Genomic DNA, 16648 nt, shown 5'->3' on the forward strand with positions numbered 1-16648 from the left:
GCGTAGATATGTTCTGACGCAGTGAATCAAAGTTTTATACATACGAATTCCTTTTTAATTTCATTCATACAGTATAGGTTTAAAAAAAAAATATTTACGGAGTGCGACAGCGGGGCTATGTAATATATAAAAAACTGAAGTCGAGTTTTGTTCTGACATGAACAGAAGTTTTCCATTTGTTTTCCAAACATATCTTGATTTAAAATATTGAAGGATTGGGATGTAACAATGGAACAGATACTTTCTTGACAAAACAACATGCGTTTCGTTGATTCGATTATTTATTCATGCATTACAGTTGACGGTTTTCCCAGCTGAAACGCCAATTTATTGTTTTAAGATTTGCTAGCAAGTCATTGTTCATTTCATTCCCAGTTATGCTATGGTGAATTAAGTTTCAACATATGTAGACAATACTATATTCATTATGCTGTTTGGATATTACTAGCACGTGCTAGTGAAAAGATTGCATAATAAGTTTTCATGACGTGCTTTCATTCCGAAAAACTGACACAAGCATGCCATGACCAAAAAAAAAAATCTTCGCCAAAAGCAAATGTGTGTGTGTGTGTGTGTGTGTGTGTGTGTGTGTGTGTGTGTGTGATTTGGATTGTTGACGTTGCTTTAACAATTTTTCGGTCATATCACTACGATGTCTGCAGTGTGGCAATTTATACTGATGTCTAGCACTGGGGCATCATGCCGCAGACATGTAGCATGCTGTCCCACCCGGTCACATCATCCTGACACTAGGCCAACCAGTCCTAACACTAAGCTGTTGGTACCATTTTTGTAAGTCTCTGATATGACTCGGCCGGAGATCGAACCCACAACCTCCCGCAACCGAGGCGCCAAAAGCGACCGTAGCGTTGCGCGTATTCATTCATCAGTACATACTATAAGTACCATTCTATGATCATGTTGTGACTGACTATCTGAAAAATAAATCACACTGTTCTTTACTATCAACTCTCAATAATAATTCTATCAACTCTCAACATATACTCTTAACATGCTATCAGCTCTCAACACCTACTCTTAACATGTTATCAGCCTTCAACACCTACTATTAACATGATATCAACTCTCAACACCTACTCCTAACATATTATCAGCTCTCAACAACTACTCTTAACAGGCTATCAACTCTCAACACCTACTCTTCACATGTTATCAGCCTTCAACACCTACTATTAACATTATATCAACTATCAACACCTACTCCTAGCATATTATCAGCTCTCAGCAACTACTTTTAACAGGCTATCAACTCTCAACAACTAGTCTTAACATGCTATCAACTCTCAACAACTGCTCTTAGCATGTTATCAGGTCTCAGTAACTACTCTTAACATATTACCAGCTTTCAATAACTACTTTTAACATGCTATCAACTCTCAACAACTAGTCTTAACAGGCTATCAACTCTCAACAACTAGTCTTAACAAGCTATCAACTCTCAACAGCTAGTCTTAACAGGCTATCAACTGTCAACAGCTAGTCTTAACAGGCTATCAACTCTCAACAACTGCTCTTAGCATGTTATCAGGTCTCAGTAACTACTCTTAACATATTACCACCTCTCAATAACTACTTTTAACATGCTATCAACTCTCAACACCTACAATTAACATGCTATTAAATCTCAACATCTACTCTCAACTACCACTCTAACACGTAAGTCAGCTCTCAAGAACTAGTCTTAACATGTTATCAACTGTCAATTAATTACATTTTAGAGTAAGTATGAAGTGAAAGCTTATGAATAGATTGAGTCAGGAATACATTATTAAGGTGCTTTCTACGTGGAGTAGTACTGTACCAATATTTAACTTTAAAGTGCATCTACAAACTGGTGGTTTTGGACTGATGCGGTAATGTGGGCTTGAAGAATTCATCAAAAGTATTGGATTTTTTGCATCTACCGCAGTATGATGCAAGTAGAAATTTAATTATTCTCCTTCTTACTTCAAAAAGAATTTATAACCTTGATTATTCAAAATCTCTTTTTTTTTTTGTTTCCCTTCATTGTCTGGCTTTTATTTTTGTCATTGTATTATTTTTTGTTCTTTCTCCATTGGCTCATATTGTAGTATAACTCAAATAGTTATTCTTTATTTCTTGTAATTCACCATCTAGTCAGACATAAGGTGTTCTCACGCATTCTCTCATTATTTTTTATTGGGTTAAAACTACGGGTGCATAATGAAGTTTGAAAACGTGTCATTTTTTTCTTTGCTTTTTTAGCGTTTATTACATGTGCGTCTTTCTTGGGTTTGCGCTCAGTTTACAGCACCTGTCTAGTAGGATATCAATCACTTTTATTATCCAACAATGACACGTTGGTTCCATTAAAAGAAGTTGATTTTCACGCGCTTTGTGTTACTTTTGTGCGTTTTTCGGATATTGATGACTTTTGAAACAAATGCTTCTAACTAATAATAAGTACGGCCACTAACCTTTCAACATGAAAAAGAGAGCATTGAGTCAGCACTGAAAGATACTTGCCTGTTATAACCACACAAACAACGGTTGGTGGATATCTTTAAGCTTTCGGCAGGCAACACGCACGTGCTTCGTTTAACAGATTTATTTACAATAATTTGCAAACACTCTTAATTATCTTTATCGTTTTTTTTTTCCGGCAAAGGTTACCGTTAGAAAACGTGTGCATAGAAAATATTTACCCAGCAATCTTTGCTCTGAATTATTATCTTTCATTGTATTGAATGAAACTCTATCTGAAGAATGGTACAACGCTTTTCTGAGAAATAACAGTATATCCTATTTCAAACCGAACTTAAGGGAAGAAAATAAACTGTTTATCGAGGTATTAGTTGGTCCCAAACCAGCGTATTTGGATAATGGTCATTGGGGAGCAATGTTTAAGCATTTTGTTGCAGTGGTGTTTTACGATTTCAAACGTGTAATCGTTGTTGTAGAAACATGGTGCCTATTTTACCTTAGTTTATCAGATATGTCTTGCTACTGGCGAACCGAGTTTTCTCATTAGCCAACGTTTCTCAGTGCAGATGCAAATGATACTATTGCAAGTAATATAAAAGCCAAAATTTCCGTCAGCTACTTGGCTATGAATTACGGATGCTCTGCACAATTGGTTTCCAGAGTGAATTCATAGTGCATGGTAAAACTATTACAACTTCTAATTAATCCTAAGAGGCGGAAAATATGTGGTGCTTTCTGACAGGCCATTGACATGGTGGGAAAGAACCTTACCTATCGAGTTCTCTTCTCTGAGAAATATATCATTATAATTTTCAGGACGCATTGCAGATTTGTATCTTTTTTTTAAGTATCACAAGCGACAAACATTTGCATTCAAACCTTCCCGATATTGCCCCAAATGTCAGATGAATATTTAAATCACAGCCCAACGTTTTGTTTTCCTCTCGTTCTTATTGTTTATGCGGAATCCATCTTCAACTCTGAATTATATGTCAGCTTACTAATTTCTATCAATCACCACTTAATTAACGGCAATCTGATGGAATGTGACACTTACATAAATCGACAATAACAACAACAAAAGCAGCCAAAATAAGAACAACACGCGACTGTTTTATCTGACAAGGAAGGAATTTAAAAGGATGCAGCCTATTGCATGAAAGACGACTTGTCTATGTATAGTTACATCATTATGCAATATACACTGCTTTCACTGCTCTTGTTATCATTAGGAAGTTCATCGATCCGTCGGTCCATCGATCGAGACGTGAAATATCTAAGTGAAGTCATCGAAACGCCTAACTGAAGTTGTGATGTGCTAAGCTTACATAAACTCTCAGTGATACTCCACAGTAATTCTCAGTCATTCTTTATTTGAAAATGTTGTATTACATAAAGTTAAATGACACATACATGTCATGTAGTATCTTCTCATATATATATATATATATATATATATATATATATATATATATATATATATATATATATATATATATATATATATATATATATATATATATATATATATATATATATATATATATATATATATATATATATATATATATATATCACATAGTAGGTACAGGTTTCATATAGTATGTGCAGTTTCATATTTTTTATATTACCATACGTTAAAATATCACTTTATGTGATTCTGATTGGTCCAAATAAGCCCATGAAATTATTGTGCAGTATCCTCTTTACTGATTGGATGGGATCGTGTGAAACGTTTTTAACCCCGCCTTCTGGAATGTTTGGTTTTGAATGAACATTTTGGCGGCCATTTTTGAGCTCGACTCGCGAAAGGAAATTGAGGAAAAAATATCTCGGCTGTCTGAATATGGATCTGTTATCCCAAAAGGGGTTTGTTACGTCATGTATAACAATATCATAATGAGAAAAATGGCGTAAAACTACACGACAACAACAACAATATGAAGTAAAACTAATGGTATGGCATCACATTGCATTGATCTTTCTGTTTTGAAAAATGATTTTGTGGTTATAAAATGTTCTGCTTTTTCGGATGGAAGCTTTTTCTTTGATTTATAGTTTGTAAAAAGTACAGTCTACTTTTACTAGTTTAACCTTTTTGGGACTATATTTTATGCACAACAAATGAAAGGTGCACCGTCTGTCAGAATGAACGAAATTAGTTCTTTTTTCTATCTAAATAATTTCCACCGAAATAAAAAAACTATGCGATAAAAGGAATCTCAAATGGGTAATGATTTAATATTAAATTTATTCAACTCGCTTCATAAATTCAATATTAAAGCGTTACCCGTTTGAGATCATATATATATATATATATATATATATATATATATATATATATATATATATATATATATATATATATATATATATGATGTAACGATGTATTCAAACTTTTAACACATGTTCTTAAGTTTGACAATTTTGTATTCAACAAACAACACTTCCCTCAAATTAATGGAACTGCAGTGGATAGTACAGTGAAACGTTTGCATGCCAATAGTTGCACGTGAAGAAGGCTCGGGCAAAAGCTGCTTAACATGGCAACTTACAAACATATAAGCCGGTGTAGATTAATTGATGACAGAAAATCAAAATGGTTTCTAGATGTACAATTAAGAGTTATTATTTGTTTGAAATTAGTTGAAACTTTACGCCGAAGACATAAAATGTATTACAACCCCAAGCAAATTTATACCTTTATTCAATATTATATATTAATACCGGGTCAACTTCCGATTCAAACTACCGTTGTTTTTTTATAGTTAGAACACTAACATAAAGGATCAAAAGCAGACATCATATATTTTTAGTACCATCAAGAACAAGTTACATATTAGCATGATATCCAGAATTTTTTTAAAGATTATTTTAATTTTATTTGTTCCCCTTTTTGTATCATATGGGCTTGAAATATTTGCACACAGTTGAAAATATATGGGAAGAGTGGATCTCCCTGTTTACATCCTCTTTCAATACCAAATCTAGTACAGACTTGATGATTACACAATGTTCTTTTTTTTCTGATGAAAGCAGTTGTCTGATGTATCATTAGCTTTTGTAGAGAATCATAACTTTAAAAATACATGGTTATGCATTTGTTTCGGTGCTTTCTCAAAATGAATGAAAAGTAGTCCTGAAATAGAATGTGTTTTTGGTGTTCAACATCAAATCATACAAGGTTATTAAATTCTTTACATATCGTTCTTTTAGAACTCTTTGTTAGATCAAAATGTATAAATGTTGGGAGCGCAGATTTATTGCTACTTGCAGTTAAGTCTGATACATTTAGAAGTTAAGTGATTTCCAATTTAAATTAGATTGCTTAGGCCAGATAACACAGTATATGTGGTTCTGATAACCTACTGACCCTATTTTCCCCTGCCGACACGACCATTTGGGTGGGGGAGTCGGGACAAGAAAAAAGTAACAAAGAGATACAGCTATGAAATAAATTTTCCAGTTATTTTCTAGTTTGTGTTTTATTTAAATCTCTGGACAGACCAATCCCCTACCCCACCCCACCCCCCCACCCCCAAGAAAAGAAGAAAGGTTGCAACCGACCTATCTAACCTAAATTTGTTTTCACTGTAACCAGAACCACACATATGTTTTTATCAGGATTTGGAATACATAGAATAACTTTTTCTTGTTGTGCAGAAAGAAGACAATTCACTAAGTTCATGGCCGTCACTGGAACGTTTCCAGTCTACAGTTTTAAATTTAACATTATACATTGCATCCATGAGATCCTAGGTTTGTTCATTATGCATTCATTTTGTAGAGCATGTGCAAAATCTTTATACATCATAGAACCATAAAAGGAATATTTATGATCATCGGTCAATCTTGATAATTAATTACCGTTTCAAGATTGACTAGATCAACCTCACGATTTCGATATAAATTCATCTTAAATAATTTTGCTTTGGATCAAGCTAACGGTTGGAATCCACGCTAATAAGTACATAGTCTTTTAAAAATGCAATATAGGAAAAAATCTAAACTTATATTTGGTCCATAACATTTAATATGAGCAAATATGTAGTTTCAAATGGTTAAATCCGTGATAAGCTTATTATCCGTAATAGCTTTGTTCATTCCATGCAGAGTGAACTAGAAATTATTATTAAATAACATAAGTACACCTCTTAAATTAGCAGAGGATGACCTATTATCAACTTCATATCCCCAGGTTGTCTTAATGAAATTGATCTATTTTCAGCAATATGTGAATTTTTAAAAATATGCATTGAACACATTTTATTCTTTAAGAAAATTAAATGCATCTCTTCTTTACTTTTATCTCCCCAAAGCACGGCAATTTAATGTAGCAAAATTGATTTGTATATCGCTGATTTTCTCAATAGGCACATTTATAACGTTTAACATGTACAATATAAAAAAATACTGTTACTAATGTTGGTGGCGATCTGGACGCAAACAATGATTGACGTGTCATAGCAGAATGAGATCAAAGACGAGATTAAAAACGAGAACTGACACGTTTGAACATCCAGTAATGTGTAACACAAACAGAGACAGAACGAAGAAAACAGAACAGAAATTAAGAACGATCTATAGAAGAAAAATTGGTACTACACCATCAACCTGATTACAGAATAAATTGACTATTGATGAACAAGCGTTTTGAGAAAAGATTTTTTTTTATTTTAAAAAAAAACAACATTTTTGTAAGTATTCAAAAGCTCAGCTGAATACTGGAAATGATAGTCAAATGTTTCTGTTGGAAGTAATGTTCAACTCTGAGAACGTATTTATAAAACCGCTCAATGAATTAATTACGGTCAATCGGAAATTATGTATTGGGAACTCGATGGAATATCTTGAGAAATATGACACGACATCGACATCAACAGTAATAACAACAACAGAAGACTATTTTAATGAGTATTTGGCACGATATTTGTTGTTGCTAAGAAAAAATTATGAAACAGTGGCCTAGTACTAGGAATGAATCACAAAATAAATTTTAATTATCCGAGTCTATGGCGTGAGTATAAATGATGTATTGTCGCTGTATCATTCAATTATCCTGCAATAGATACTTCTGTCGCTGTTCTTCCTAGCGTTTGAAATTGAGACAGAGATGAAGCACATAACTGGAGTTAAGACGTACTAAAAATCCATTCTGCTCTCAATAATGTTCAACGGTCATCATCAGTCATTCTTGGTATTCCTAGTTACGACGTCATAAACATCTATTCTACTCTCAATAATGATCAACAGTAATCATCAGTCATTCTTGATATTCTTAAGGAAAAGACGTCGTAACACCTGCCCGAATGACTTGATAACTAGCCGATATCGTTTTTTTCTTTACATCAGAAATATCGTATTGAAGAAAAAAACCAACAACAGCAAACAAAACAATGCACACACCCAACAAACAAAACAATGCACACACGCATTAGGTCAATATTTACTGGGTCGGAATATTGCATGAAATACCTTACGGCATTAGGCGCACCAAACCATGCGTGGGTTGTAGAAAAACATAGTCAAGCATAATCACTCATTATATATATATATATATATATATATATATATATATATATATATATATATATATATATATATATATATATATATATATATATATATAATCAGTCTGAAGAAGTAATAAAGCAAAACCGGTCACACATTTTACGTGTTGGTGTTGTTTACATTGTTACACACACACACACACACACACACACACACACACACACACACACACACATATATATATATATATATATATATATATATATATATATATATATATATATATATATATATATATATATATATATATATATATATGAAAACAGTGATGATCTTTTTCAGCTATGTGCTAGCATCGTCTTATTTTCATTCATACTATCGTCTTCTTGAAGTGAAGAATAAATTATTTGTTATCAGTTATCTATTTCATTAATGGAGTCCATGTTACGTATATAAGTTTTTATTGCAAATTTATTCCGCATTGTGTGCGCAGCTGTTCAAAGTACTCAGAGTCTCATCAGAGCCTGGAGCTGGCTGCGCATGGGCGATATGTGAATCACGTTCGGAGAATAAAAGCATCGACGCTTACAATAATTACTGCCAAAAGTTAGCGACTGCTACAAAAATGTAAAGTGTCGATATACCGATTATGTCCAATAAGCATGCAAAACGGAAAATAAACAAGAAGAAAATGAAAAGTAGGGTGGCTAATATATCAAAGTAGAAAGACTAAAGGAATGCCATATATTTTAGAACACTAGCATTCTCGAAAGGCCTCTTCTCTGTACTGTTCAAGGCAGCCATTCCTTTACTTTTCGTTGGAATATGGACACATCATAGCATTATTTTTAGTTGTCAGTAAATTTTGTTTGTCAAGCACCATTTTTTTATATAAGCCTTTCATTCTTTTCAATAAAATTCACATTTCCGTAACTGACCAATTCCATCACGTTTCGAATTTTAGCACTTTTAATTTCTTTGCTTTTTTATTCCTCAGTGCATTTATGTGCATTTTTATGACACATTAATACAAGTTTGGCGTGCACGAACATCATTGCTCAAATCTTTAAATTTCATTAGATGCCTAATAAAATGCATCAATTTAACTGGTTGGCTCGAAATAACTCTTCTCGCAACTTGACAGCAGCGAAGTTATGGTCATATGGTATGGTCGATAATATCGTGCCTAATCGAATCAGTGACCCAAACTTTGTTATTCTTAATTACTAAACGCAATAAAATAGAACAAGCATTATTATCTGGACACATATCAGGGCCTGGAAAATATCGTTATTTCGATATATATCAGGGTCTGGAAAATATTCATGAATAACAGAATTTTGTGTGTGACAATATAGCAGTGTCTATGTCTCGGACTTGATCGCCTACATAAATTGTTCCTGTGTATATAACTTCACTTTCTGGATTAATGTAACGGTGTATTTTGATATTCTGACAAAATTAATCCATTCTAACACAGACGTTCTATTAAAATGTTATTTATAATTTATTTTGTTTTTAAAAACACAACATGAGTGAAAGTAAACGAAATATACATTTCATTTATTTTAGTAAATTATTAAGAATAAAACAAATTCTTCATCTCTTTCTATGGGCTATAAAATAGTCAGAATTTTCAACACTTTCATTATCGCAAATATATTCACCAAAATGCTTTGGTTCTGTCTTTTGTACTTGCCTATCAGCCATCCTGATATTTCCACAGACGAAAGTAACCCCTGGCTATACTTTAGTAGCAAGAGCGTTGTTCTATTATACCCTTGGTCTTCAAAGGAGAAAAACAATTATTATCGAAAGTAGACAAATTTATATAACCTTGACCTTTCACTCTATGATCTTTCATTCCCAAAAAATGCTCCATGAACATTGATACATATCCAAGGAACCATAAATTGTTTTCTAAAATTATTTTCTTAAATTATTTTCTAAAGTTATTTTCTAAAACCAAACATACAAAACAGTGAGCAACTGAGCACTGTGACCTTGGTATTATTACGTCTTGCCCTCTAAATCCCTACAGATATGCTGTATCACACAGTAAAACCTCCCTGGAATGTCTTATAAGAATGTATCAATGATAACAGCAGATACCTACCTTATATATATTTGTTTGTCATTATTCTGAGTTGTTTCATAAAGGCGATCTGTAATTGTTTGGTCTTACCAAGAGAAAAATGAAGGAGATCTTTGCTCGCTTGGACATAATAACAGAAAAATGAAGGTGATCTTTCCTTGGTTGGTGTTAATGACAGAAAATAAATCAACCCTGTAATGCAGTCAACGCACAGTGAACACTGGCATTAATCTATCTATGAACATGATTTGAATGCCCTCAAACCTTATCCTTGAAAGTTCTGTATATAGTTCTAATATGGTATTATTTATTCTATAGTTCCTCGATCGACCATTTAGTCCTGTGCGTAGGTCACAATAACGTGTCAAATAGTTTCCATGCATTTTTGCTGCACATTTGCAGCTTGTTAATTGGATTGTAGGTCTGCCTTCATCGGGCAACTATAACATTGACCTCTTTTTTAAATTAGCTTTTGCACTGCCTTTCTTTTTCATAATTAAAATCCTGATCAATTTAGATAGGCTGTATATTTTCAACGGGGTCACCGTCAACAAACCATCTTAAAAATATGCCAGAAAATTAGTACGTCAAATTGCTCGTTACAACACAAATATCCATGCTTGATAACTGAAAAACCAAGTGCGTTTAGTGATGCTAAACACGCAAGGCATTCGTCTTATAATTTTGTGTACAGCTTAGTAGGAAAGGTGGACTTTAGAGAATGTCATGTAGAATTTACAACGGTATTGTAACGAATCAATTGCTTTTACGTACAACTTGCTGACAATGAGAAGCAGTCATCTGGTCGTTCAGTGTCCAGCCATGGTCATTATACACTTTCCATTCAGACATTTATTTAATACTAAGCACCCTTATATTTTAAATGAAGTCTCGCCTTTTTTGTCTTACCGTCTGGCATGTCGAAGTATTCGAGTAATCGAGGAAATGCGGGCATTAAACGAAGCATTCGAGTAAATGTGTGCATTATAGCTCAAATTAATTGAAAAAGTGTACTAATACGAATTGTGATCCATCTTACCGATGTGGTCAACTGATGCAATTTTCTTACTTGAAACATGAGGCAATGAAAAAGGGGTGGACGTGTCATTCATATGACAGTTTTGCGTAAAGAGTTGATGAATTTTCATATCAAACGACAGGAAAACAAGATATAAAAGAAACATATGACTTAACGTCCCATTTTCGTTTTGCGAGTTTAAGAATTAAAATGCCTTTCGATTGCGAGACTTGCATAAAGCTGATGAACTATCAGTATGGCTGGCCCAATTCATGCGAAAGCAAAATATTTAATAAATAATGTGCATTTTTAAAAATACTTTTAAACGAATATAATGGTTTGTCAATTGCCAGTTTATCTTTATGTTCCAGATTTTGGGGATGAAATATTATATCCTCGATGCAAAACTTGGAAATAATTATGGTGTCCGAAGTAATTACAGGATTGGAATTTGATGTTACATCTCGTTATTTGTAGAGCATAGCGGCAATGTAGATGCATTTCCTGTATCGTAATCACATGATTGTTACTTGAAGGTCGATCTCAAATATCTTATCATCCGATCCGAACTGTATTGTTTTTAAAGCTTCAAGATTTTATTAAAGAAACAGGCGATTTTACATGATTTTCTTCTCTCAGTTTATGGATGTAAACGATCCTTATAACGCATATGCCGATAGCATTATTTGTATCATTCATATTTATGCCGTATGAAAGATTCTTATAAGGTATATGCCGTTAGCACTATTTGTATCATGCATATTCATGCAGTGTAAACGATCCTTATAACGCATATGCCGATAGCATTATCTGTATGCAATGTACTCGTGGTCGTTCCATCCTCCCTCTTCGCTGTCTGTCCGTCTCTTTCTCATAATAAAATGATTGTTATTTATGCATAAAGAGGGTTGAATCTATCTTGGAGAACTTGTTGTTTAAACCAAATTATTTCTTTAATATGGCAATAAAATATGTTTGAGCTATAGTTTATTATATCGCTTAAAATATCACAAGAGAGCGATCGGTTTTATATTCTGTAAAGAACTTATAAAATATTATTGCTATTTCTGTTTCGCTTGTGCAGTCATTAGTTGTTTCTTCTTTTTATTCTCCTTTTTTCACATGTAAAATTCGTTGTATCTAAAATGAACACAAATCAGACCAGGGTTCTAGTACCTTCGTCAGTTACGCGTTCATTGATTCATTTTATTCATCCTTTAGATACCGTGTTCTTACCACTTCTAAACATGCATAAAAAAGAAAGTGCTATTTTGTACTTACCATTTCCATTCTTTTCCATTCTTCCATGTTAATGTAACCATCGTTTCCACCAGTAATCCAACCAGAGTTCCGCATAGATACCAGTTCCAGAACTGTCGTGTCACCATGTGCAAACGCCATATTGCTAAAAGTCCATGACAAGCAAATATAATTCGGACTAGCAAGGCACGCACAACATTTATTAAACCCATTGCCAATCAATTATTGAAATCGCAAGACAGATATCGTACATAATAAATGACTGTCGGATAACTAAGCTGGAATTAATGACGAATTAACATAGCAATTTTAATCATTATGCAAATGTTTTGTCGGTTAGATGTCGCATTCCATATCATGAATACAAGTGCATAAGGAAACTTCAGAAGACTGAAAGACACACACAAAGTCAAGAAAACAACGTTATCGCAAATTTGAAACGAATGACATTGAATTGCTTCTACCTTCAAGCATTCTCTTTAATACATCGATAATAAGTTTTCCTTACTTCCTGCTAGTCACGTGCATTAAAATAAAATTGCGGAATTAATGTCTCACATGGTCAATGACTTGACATCTTTTCAAAGACATGTTTGCAAATTTCGTACAAAAGAGCAGAGAAGAAAACAAGAATTCCCCAAAGTTTCATTACAGCGATTAATCCAACACTTGTTTTATTTATCCCAAGTCTTCTTGAAAAGTGGTCGCAAAAAGTAAAATCTGGAAGAGAAATCAGTGCAGATATAAGAGCACCATCACTATTTCTGCAATATGCGTCTTTTTCGACTCACTCTTGGCCCACTTGCGGCAAATAACACGCAATGTGACTAGAATATTTTCATGGGAAGCCGGCGGAAAATAACACGCAATGTGACTAGAATACTTCCATGGGAAGCCTGCGAGACTGCCCTGACTGCAGGCTTTAGAACACATTCGTTTACCTCTGTAGGCTTTTCAACATCAATTTATACGGCAACGGTCAATCCCAAGTGGATACAGCAGACTCGAGTATTCACCTAACACAACGCGCGATCGGGAACTCACATACGATTGAGAACCGGGGAAAGGTAACAAGACGAAACAACTAGGTTCGTGTTTTTATTTGTGTTTTAGTTCTATTTACTTATCACATCCAATATTTGTCAGCGGACTAAATACACAGAGGATGTTAATTGTACAAGCTGATTTTCACGCAAATATTACCTGGCAAAATTAACTGCATTTAAAATTCTCTCTCTCTCTCTCTCTCTCTCTCTCTCTCTCTCTCTCAAATGTGCCAAATTGCAGGTGATCAATCAATTCCTTTACTTTGCTTAAGGTTTGAAATAGAGAAATTTTGTTTGACTGAGAGATGGTATTTGGCTGTTATTTCTAATCATTCTATTAGTACATATTCACGTGTAACTAAATCATGTAAAGAAATGTCGGTTTCTTTTTACAGTTATTCCTCTAGTTCTATGAACAAATTTCTCAATGCTCCTCTTTGCTTTGTACAAAAATATAAATTTCTCTTTGGTGACAATATCAATCAAATTCTTTAGTTAGTACTGTTTTTCTTGAAGTGTCATGTTTGCATTAAAATGAATGAAGATTAAACAGATTAGCAAAAAGATGATACTTCAATCAACAAAAATTTCATACTTTAAACCTTATGGACATAAAGTGAAAGGACTTTCGTGAATAAAATAACAATGAAAATGCTGTTTTCAAAAGCATTATGCTGAAAAGGTCGATTTTACTTGTGTTCCCAATAAAAATTTTCCCATAGAATTCTTTATTTATTCCATGTCCTATACCGCTTACCCAGCCATCCCGATCGGATGATCAGCTCGATTCATCACCTGCAGTGTGGCACATCTGCTGGAAAGGGATATGTTTTTGTTGAAATTTATAACGTTATATTCTGCAGAGAGATTTATCAAATATTGCAAATAAAGTAATGAGTGCCAAATCCGTTGGGCACAATATTTAACTGTTTTTAATTTTATTTCATAATACATATTTTAAAAATCTGCAAAATCAACAGTTTATGTGTGACGGATTAGCATCAAGAAATAAATAGAAGCAGGACACTGTGAACTTATGAAGCATGTTTTTTCCCGCCGTCTTGTTTACCCTTCTCAGGTTTCCGATCACATACGAGTTCCCGATTGTGGGATATTCGAATAGAGTTTTGCCTCTTAAACAGACAGCAACACATTTTTTAAAAACAACTTAGCCAAAACGTGCAGTATATGTCCTAACCTGATCTGAGTTTGACCCAGTTTTAGAAACTTTATCAAAATGTCTTCTCAGAGATTTGGATTATCTTGTTTTTATTATTACTCAAAATAGCTAAAACAGTTACCAATAACATTTTACTTTAAAAGCTATTTGCCTGTGGATATTTTTACTGCCTAAAATTATATACAGGTTTTGTTTAGCTTTAGGAAACAATTTAAATATCCGGTATGGAAGAAGATTTAATAGTTCTGCGTTAATACACAGTGCCTGCTGAATGTTCAGTAAATAGATAATTGTTCCCAAACAACCAACCAAACAAATAAAGATACAAAAATCGGAGCTCAATATAGAGAAATAAAATTGAGTCTCAGCCAATCAAACGTGACTTTTACTTAAAAGCTGAGTCTCAGCCAATAATTAAACGTGACTTTGATCAGTATGGTTTATGTGATTGGTTACTAAAAGTCGCAAACCAAACTACATGTTCGAACGTTTGATGATATCCAGTAATGATTAAAGTTTGATGATATCTCCAAAAACAAATACAAAATTGTGTATAGAAAGGCGTTCGTCTCCATAGTTTTAAACGTACGGCATTTGAACAAACCGGTATTCGAAACAATCATATATTGTTGAATGAAAATATATAATGTGGGAGTGGAATAAAGAACATATTCAGAATTTGATGAATGTTTCGTCTTACCTTCATGCAACCATTTCTCTAAAAGTATTGTTACAAGCAAAGGGCCCTTACGTGACCGAGAGGTTGTCAAACTACGGCGCGATTCTCGCTAGAAATCATAAGTTTACCCCAACTTTCCAAAGACTTCCATACAACTTCAGTTGTAAATTAGAGAGCCCAACGTGTCCATTCTATACCTAAATTTTACTCTAATTAATGTAAGACCACAGATAAAACAACCTGCCAAATATATATCAACCGCACATCTGCATAGTTTATCTTCATCATGTTTCCGTACCGCCAACCGTTCACGCCTTAGAAAATGTACGAGTATCCCCTAACACTGGGAACTATTTTAACTCCGCAACCTTAGGGCAGTATGCTTTCCATGCACATTTCGCCAATATTACTGCACCACATTTGCCCCCATGGCGACATAAACAGTATCTGCCAAGTCCCTTCTTATTTATTCCCTTGTGTAATTTACCGGTTTCCGACCGTAAATACTGCCACTGCAGTCACACCTCCAATGTACACAACTAGATTTTAATATGGACTATATGGACAGGGACATTCATTCGGTTTTGGCCTGCATTCACTACTATTGAACCATGGCATCATGGAAACTCACTTACACTTCACTCCGTGATGTTTGCTCCTAATAATTGGCTAATTATTTCGGGCTAGGAATATTTCCATTGCGCCGAATTCTAATAATCACACAAGTAATCACACACATCTAAGAATTCCTCAAAACGGGGCGCTATAACCAAATGCGCATACTCCATATTTATTACAGTATAATTAATAAATTAATATTTAATAATAAAATTAATTTAATAATATAATTTTGCTGTTCTTCTTTAAGTGCTTATGGATAAATAAGTACAAATGTACTGCAAGTACGTGAGTAATTAAGTAAGACAGTAAGTACAATGTCAGCAGAGGAGTATGTATGTATGTATGTATGTATGTATGACTGACTGACTTTCTTTATTTCCTGTTAAGAAAAGATTTCATTCAGTTAATTTTTCGTTAATACAAAAAAGATAGGAACATAGCTTGACATTAATGGACTTACAGTATACTATATATATACATATATATACATACATACATACACATACATACATATGTATATATACACATATATACACACATATACATATATAAACACATACACACATACATATATTCATACATATATACATACATACACACACATACACATACACATATATACATATATACACATATGCATACATATATATACACATATATACATATACATACACACATATGCATGTATGTATGTATGTATTTATGTATGTATGTATGTATGTATGTATGTGTGTGTGTATGTATGTATGTATGTATGTATGTATGTATGTAT

The 16648-nt window shown here is 33.5% G+C and overlaps 1 protein-coding gene across 1 annotated transcript in view; it reads right to left on the reverse strand.

The window, feature by feature from the left end:
• LOC149782273 (transmembrane protein 26-like) overlaps positions 1-13353 on the reverse strand; it is a 30962-nt gene extending 17609 nt beyond the window's left edge. Inside the window, exon 1 of the mRNA XM_089933648.1 lies at positions 12372-13353. Coding sequence (XP_089789774.1) covers positions 12372-12562 — 191 coding nt within the window. The 5' untranslated portion in view covers positions 12563-13353. The remainder of the gene's footprint in view (positions 1-12371) is intronic.
• Between the last annotated feature and the right edge of the window lie 3295 nt (positions 13354-16648).

This window comes from Sinohyriopsis cumingii, chromosome 15 (assembly GCF_028554795.1).
Source record: "Sinohyriopsis cumingii isolate HCF-2022 chromosome 15, ASM2855479v2, whole genome shotgun sequence".
NCBI lineage: Eukaryota > Metazoa > Mollusca > Bivalvia > Unionida > Unionidae > Sinohyriopsis > Sinohyriopsis cumingii.